Source organism: Lycium barbarum, chromosome 7 (genome assembly GCF_019175385.1).
Source record: "Lycium barbarum isolate Lr01 chromosome 7, ASM1917538v2, whole genome shotgun sequence".
Classification (NCBI taxonomy): Eukaryota; Viridiplantae; Streptophyta; class Magnoliopsida; order Solanales; family Solanaceae; genus Lycium; species Lycium barbarum.
Window position 1 is genome coordinate 126,234,474 of NC_083343.1, and position 7,520 is coordinate 126,241,993.

Below are 7,520 nucleotides of genomic sequence, written 5' to 3' on the forward strand. Positions count from 1 at the left end.
ATACAAGTGTTTCAGTTCTGTTTCCTTTTCAATTTGCTAGCTGGCTTTGTTCCTAGGATCTCGTAATCAGTAGATCTATTCTCTCTCTTTTCGAGTAACTTGAAGTAATGTGGCGTAAAAAAAATGGTGAGATGGATGAGATTCGTTCCCTTGTAGTATGTGAAGATGCGTGTTAGGTGCTCCATTTCATTTTTTCTTTGATCCGAACCTAAACTTTTGTTCGAGAGATTGTTGTCCGTACACTGATAAGGGATATATGGATTCTCAAGTAGAGAGGAGCCGTGGTGGTCCTCTCCTGACAGCTTGGATCCCTCGAGCAGAGAGGAGCCGTGTTGGTCCTCTCCTGACCTCTCGGATCCCACGAGTGAATTGAAAGTTGAATCACGCAATTATCAGAAGCATGCTCTATCACTGAGCTAGTAGCCCGTCGTGCGAGCCTTCCACTGGCTATGCCAAAAAGCGAAAGTTTTGGAGTATGAATTTTACGAAATCAGAGTTATTTAGCCAAAGCTAATCTAGTTGAAGCTGCACTTGCACTTAACTCACTTTCAGTAAGTCTCTAGGTACATATAGAATAACTTTAACATTAACATACACAAAGCTCTGCATCACTTTGAAGCATTATATTAGAATTGTAGTAAGTCTAAATAGAATGGAATGATATGAGGAATTTTCGAACCCAACTAATTTGATATTGAGGGTTAGACACAAGATGAAATATAAGCACATAGTAGCTCAATATGTGGAGTATAAGCACATAGTAGTTCATATTGAACAACTGGCAAGTTGAAGCAGACCTATGAACATAGTAGTCACTCCATCCTACTATTAACAACCATAGTAAAGCATGTCAGAGATGGTTGTGATCTCTCCATTTTTATCCAAATACGTTTACCTTCTTTATAAGAGAATCTACCTAGCGTGGATCCTGATTGGTTGGGCAAGTTTACCTTCTCAATTAGACAATCTACCCGATATGAATCCTAATTGGTTGATCTCGCCTAGAGGACCTACTCGGCATGAATCCTCATTGGTTGGGCAAATCTTAAAGGACCTACCTGACATGGATCCTAATTGATTGGGCAAGAAACAATGGACCTAAGACGTGTTTTACCTTCTATAATAGAGGATCTATTCAGCACGGATCCTGATTGATTGGGCAAGTTTTACCTTCTCGATTAAAGGACCTACCCGCTATGAATCCTATTGGTTGGTCTAATCTGCATGAATCCTATTAGTTCGACTCGACTAGAGGACCTAGCTGGCATGAATCCTGGTTGGTTAGGCAAATCTTAGGACATATACGACATGAATCTTGATTGACTGGGCAAGAAAAAGTGGACTTATCATCAGATGGTTAAACCAAAAATAAAAAATCCGACTTATCCTTCTCTTACCATGTTTATTTAGCATTCTTTGTGGAATGGGGTACATCAAAAGCACACGGCATAAAAGCTGAAGTACAAATATAGCATCGAGTAGAAAACAGAAGTCCAACTAAAAGCCTTACCTTCCATAGAAAAATAGCTCAATTTAACAATTCCAACAACCAAATCCGAAGTTATTTGGACACTTAAAATACAAAATAACAAACCAAACAAAATTTGCAATAGTTGACTCTGAAGTTCAACTGAATTGGGAAAGTAACTGGTGCTATGGCAAATCATGGGACCAGCATTTCCCAACTCCAAGTCCAGTACAAACTGAAACTAAACCTAAGAATAAATATATTAAACTACTTCATGTAGGGAACAAAATTCCCCTCGCAGACCCAAAAATCGCATCAAAGGAGATCAGCAACATTGGCTGGGAGCTCCTCAACTACGACATTATAAAACTTTTGTATGTCAAAAAGCATCCTTTCGTCATCCTTGGTGACAAAGTTGATAGCAACACCCTTCCTTCCAAATCGTCCACTACGACCAATACGATGCAGGTAGTTTTCTGGTTGAGTTGGCAGATCGTAGTTAATAACAAGGGAGACTTGCTGGACATCAATACCACGAGCGAGGAGATCGGTTGTGATAAGCACACGAGATGAGCCAGATCGGAACTCCCTCATAATGATATCTCTTGTGTTCTGATCCATGTCTCCATGAGTTGCAGATACGGTGTGATCACGACCGCGCATCTTATCGGTGAGCCAATCAACCTTTCGCCTAGTGTTAACAAAGATGACACTCTGGGTGATGGCCAAGGTCTCGTAAAGATCACAAAGTGTTTCAAGCTTCCACTCTTCCTTTTCAACATTGACATAAAATTGCTTGATACCTTCAAGAGTTAGCTCATCACGCTTGACAAGAATCCTCACGGGCTTGTTCATGAATTTTCTAGTAATCTCAAGGGCCTCTGGTGGCATAGTTGCAGAGAAAACACCCACTTGGATTTTTGGTGGCAAAAGTTGGAATATATCATAAATCTGGAAAATAATAATTGTGTGTCATGGGACAAGATAAATCATCAAAACCAAGAAGGAAACGACCAGCAAAAGCAGGCAGCAATTCTTAAAAGAGATTAAGAGCACAAGAAGGCTGCAATGATGAGGGGGGAAAACGATTCACCAATAAACGGATCAATAACACAGCACAATTTTCAAGCAAATCAAACTTTATGAAAGAAAGAGTGAGACTTACATAACCTCTTGAAATGCATGTGGACCTAGCTTGAGAATGAATGTTCGGCCTCAAAGATTAGAACATATTCACAAATGTCCGCACATATATGATTTGACAAGATTAGCCATGACCACATTTGACGGAGAACATAAAAAGCACACATAATATATGGTCGCTAGAGATGGTTCTCTCATCCTACACAGACCCTCAAATGTTCTGATCCGTAGGCACCGGACTATAATGATATGGTAGGAGAGATAGTTAGCAGTTTTTTTAAAAAAAAAATGACATGGTAGGAGAGATAAGGTAGACCTAAAGTATCGTGGAAACTAATCCAGAAAGAAAATGATCCTTATAGCAATACCAACGAGTTCAAGACTCAGTTGTAATTTACCTTCAATCTAGTGTTTGTTAAAAGTCCTTGTACTAGTTACATATAAGCTGCGAGACTTGAAGAACATTGAATTTTAGAGAACCTCTTGTGATTTAAATTTCAGATTATTGAGCTTTGGAGTGGAACAGGTCCAAATCAAGCTGTATAATAGAATGCATATAACCGAACTCAACTAGTTCGGGAATGCGGAATAGTTGATGGACAAGAGAAACAGACATATTACTTTTAATGAAGTAAGTGATTTCAATAAAAGGCAATGACAAGATTTGGTATTTAAGCTTACAACAAATTTTCTTGCCGGCTATACATAACTAACTAGGCCAGAACAAAAGAGCTAATGAAGTCCAAAAGATGGAGAAAGAAACATATTACAAACAAATCAGCCTTAGCTTATTAGTTCACCTACTAATAATTACTAAGTAAACACATTTAAAAAGTGAATTGCACCTCACTTCATAATTTTTTTTAATAAAAGGAAACACAGAAACATCACTGAGTAACAAAAAAAAGGGAAAAGGGTCAAAAATACCCCTCTACTTTGGGAAAAGGGCTAAAAATATCCTTCATTACAAATTTGGGTCAAAAATACCCCTCCCGTTATTAAAGTTTTCAAATATACCCCTGTGTTAATGAAAATTTCCAACATAACCCGATTTCATTTTTAAAACCGCTCCATTTAAACCCGACCCAACTAAATAAAAAACACATATGGGTTACCTCCTCCTATGCCTAGTGGCTCTAGATGTACGACTCGGGAACAAGTTGGTGGCATATGAGTTTTTTATGTAGTTGGGTCAGGTTTAAATGGAGCGGGTTTAAAAATGAAATCGGGTTATGTTGAGAATTTCCGTTAAGACGGGTATATTTGAAAACTTCAATGACAGAAAGGGTATTTTTGATCCAAATTTGTAACGGAGGATATTTTAGCCCTTTTCCCAAAGTAGAGGGGCATTTTTGACGCTTTACCCAAATAAAAAAGTACCTTCCATTCTGAATTGGAAAAAGAAGAAGCAAAACTTAAAGTAAAAGGGCTACCTGATCCTTGAAACCTCTAGAGAGCATTTCATCAGCTTCATCCAGAACAAACATCTTGATGTGGTCGGGGCGAAGAGACTGCCTACGCAACATGTCAAAGACACGCCCTGGAGTACCAACCACGACATGAACACCGCTCTGAAGAATACGCTGATCCTCACGGACACTGGTACCCCCAACACAAGCATGAACCTTCACACCCAGATAGTCACCAAGTGCTCGCATAACCTTCTCAATCTGCTGTGCTAGCTCACGAGTTGGTGCAAGAACCAGAGCCTGACATTCAACTAAACTGTAATCAAGCTGCTGGAGTATTCCAGAGCAGAAAGTTGCCGTCTTTCCAGTTCCAGATTGTGCCTGCTGGATAACGTCAAGGCCCTTGGTAAAGGGAACAATGCCCCTTTGCTGAATAGCAGATGGCTTCTCAAAACCTTCAAGAAATTCAAATAACTGTTCATGGCCCAGTAAAATCTGGGAATGGAGGAAAGGAAACCGGAATTATGAGGAGATGTCAATTTACCATAGGCATAGATGCCCCTCAGAAGGTTTTCTTGCAAACCCATGGCATCGAAACTCTCGTAAACCTCATCGTATGATGTGAAGAATTCCTGTTGTTCAGTACCAATCCTGTTTTTGGCATATCAAACAACCACAAAAGTCGATCAAATCAATGGCCAAGGCTAGAGGCCAAAAATATCAGCAGAAAGTGATAATCAGTAAATTGGAGGGGAAAAAGAAAGTAGAAAGACCAGGATGCTTTCTGCAGCCAAATTAAGATGACCTCAATATAGGATGGAGAAGAGATAACTTACAGCTCTGACATTTTCGCATCGAATTGACGAGCATCAAACTGAGAACCCTCTGGTGCTGATCCTGCCATGACTGCACGGAATAAAAGAAAAAACCAAATCAATCAATTAACTATGCTTTAATCTCAGAATAGTTCTGGTATAGTGGTATAAACAATTTCACAAAAAAAAAAAACAGAAACTAATTTTTTCAATTAACGAATAACAAATCTTAGCAGTCACATGGCAATTCATTGAACATTCCGTAGATGATAAACAGTGAAAGTCTAAGCTTAACTCCATGACATATAAAATAATAAGTAAGGTAGCTTAAGACCCAAAACACTTCAACAAAGTCACAATGTTTTTTGTAATTCGCCGAGTATCAATAACATTATCTGTTCTTCCTTCAATTATTATAGAGGGCATGTACAAGAGTCAAGATGCATCCTTTCTCCTTTTTTTTTTTTTTTTAAATAAGTAGAAGGGGGAGAATAAAGATAGAAATAACTTTTCCAGACAGCACAACCCAATTTTTATAGCTATTTGACACTGGATCAAAGTAACAAGGGACGAGAATGAAGGAAGTGTTAAGGAGGCGAGGTGCCCGTAAACAAACAATAGGTACTCACAGCTCGTATCAACAAACTCAAAAGGCATTACGGAGTACACCGCAGAAAGATTCTAAATATGAGAAGTTCCCCTTGGATTCGAGAAGAAGGAAATGAAGAACGGGAATGAAACGACATAAAGCATTTCTAGCTCTAGTTTCGGATGAGCAGACATACATCACTCATCGAGCTGAGATAGTGGAATATATACATCAAAACAATGGAAAGAATGTCAAGTTTTAGCGCACATGGAGGCGTTATAGTCTCTCCTTGTCTTATTCAGTTCTTCCCAACTTACCAACCCCTCAAATCTTTGCAAAGTAAACCACTTTTTTCACACTACTACAACTACAACTACAACTGCAACAGCTAAGCCTCAATCTCAAGCTACTTGGGGTTAACTATATGAATCCTTTGACCCGTTTTATTCCACAATACCAAATAACATCACTCAGGGAGCTGAGATAGTGGAAAATACATCAAAACAACGGAAAGAATGTCAAGTTTTTGGCGCACATCGAGGCATTATAGTCTCTCCTCGCCTTTTTCGATTCTTCGAAACTTACCAACCCCTCTAATCTTTGCAAAGCTAACCCCTTTAGCACACCACTACAAATACAACAGCTAAGCGTCAATCTCTAGCAACTTGGGGTTAGCTATATGAATCTTTTGACCCATTTTATTCCACAATACTCAATAATCTTGAAAACTATTAATAGATCCCTCATTTTCCAGTTATTTAAATCAAGAATCAAAACCAACCCACATAATATAAGAACAAAACCATCAAACCCCACAAGACCAAACTATACAAAAACTACTACACAACAAAAATGAACCATAAAAACTCAATCTTTCAATCAAAACAAAAACTTAGACATATAAAAATCTTTAAAAAAAAAAAAGTAAAATTTAAAAAAAAAAAAAGAAAAAAAAAGGGAAGATGCAAGAAGAAAAGAGTTACCTGATAATGATTTGAAGTATGTTAAAGAGAGATCTAAAAGATTTGACAAAAATGGAAATTAGGGTTTGTAAAGACTGCAACTTTTTTTTTTCTTTTTTCCAAAAACTCCTCGGATCTACACCGTGGAGTTAAGGAACACAATATCTGATGGAGAATGAGTTTTATGAGACTCATGTCTTTTTTTTTTTTTTTCAAAATTTTTTTTCTTTTTTATTTTTCATGTCTTTTGGGGTAAAAAAAAAAAACATAAATTATGTGGCGAGTTGATCAAGTTTTTCGTCGACCGAATTTTTTTATAAGTCCTTTAAATATTTTTTTATTGCACTTTATCATATTTTTTTCGTAATTTTTAAATATATACATTTATTTCCTAAAGCTTAAAACTTTTATGTCTGAAGGGAGTAAAGTGTACGCACACTTTATTCCTATCTTACAAGATAAAAACTGTTTTTGATAGACCCTTGATTCAAGAAAAAATGAAAAGACGCTAAATACACGATCAAAGTTTAAAAATTGAAATCTTGAAATTTTAGTTGCGGCACATAAATTACAATTGAGGGAATAAAGAAATATAGGTAGGTGTTTGGTTTTTTTTTTTTTTTTTTTTTTTTTTTTTAGGATTTTGGACCGCTTCAATGGGGGGATTATATTCTCTTGTGAAATTCTGATCTTGTCACTGCATAATTGAGTTATGGTAATAACTAATAACGTGGATTCCACTAAGTGAAACGGAAAGGAAAAAACATTATCTTATCATCAAGAAAAATGAAAGGAGTTGAATAAAGAAAAAGAAAAAAAAAGGGACAATCAGACTTTTTGTTGGCAAAGTGCACAAATAGCCATTTTTAATATTGCTATTTAATTCCCAATTTTTTTGCTATTTAAGAAATTGCGGAAGTTTTTAAAGCCTATCAAATTTAGACGGCTTAAAGCCAAACTTTAGACCTTCGGCTCTGAAGTTTCAAACTCATATCTAAAGTTTGATATGAGTTTCATATATGAAGTTTTAGTTTAAACAGTTCAAACTTTAGACCGGAAAGCCTAAAGAAAGAAGAGGAGGAGTTTTAAGAGTGTCACTTAAAAAATAGTCAAAATTTATGACGTTTATAAATT

The 7,520-nt window shown here is 36.9% G+C and overlaps 1 protein-coding gene across 1 annotated transcript; it reads right to left on the bottom strand.

Annotated features, from left to right (window-relative positions):
• Positions 1-1,492: 1,492 nt before the first annotated feature.
• On the bottom strand, positions 1,493-6,568 carry LOC132604234 (eukaryotic initiation factor 4A-2-like). The gene is made up of 5 exons (XM_060317653.1): positions 6,408-6,568; positions 4,857-4,926; positions 4,565-4,671; positions 4,045-4,475; positions 1,493-2,419 (listed from the first exon to the last, which is right to left on the bottom strand). Exons 2-5 carry the CDS (start codon positions 4,922-4,924, stop codon positions 1,784-1,786), a joined length of 1,242 nt encoding a protein of 413 aa, XP_060173636.1. The 5' UTR covers positions 4,925-4,926; positions 6,408-6,568; the 3' UTR covers positions 1,493-1,783.
• Between the last annotated feature and the right edge of the window lie 952 nt (positions 6,569-7,520).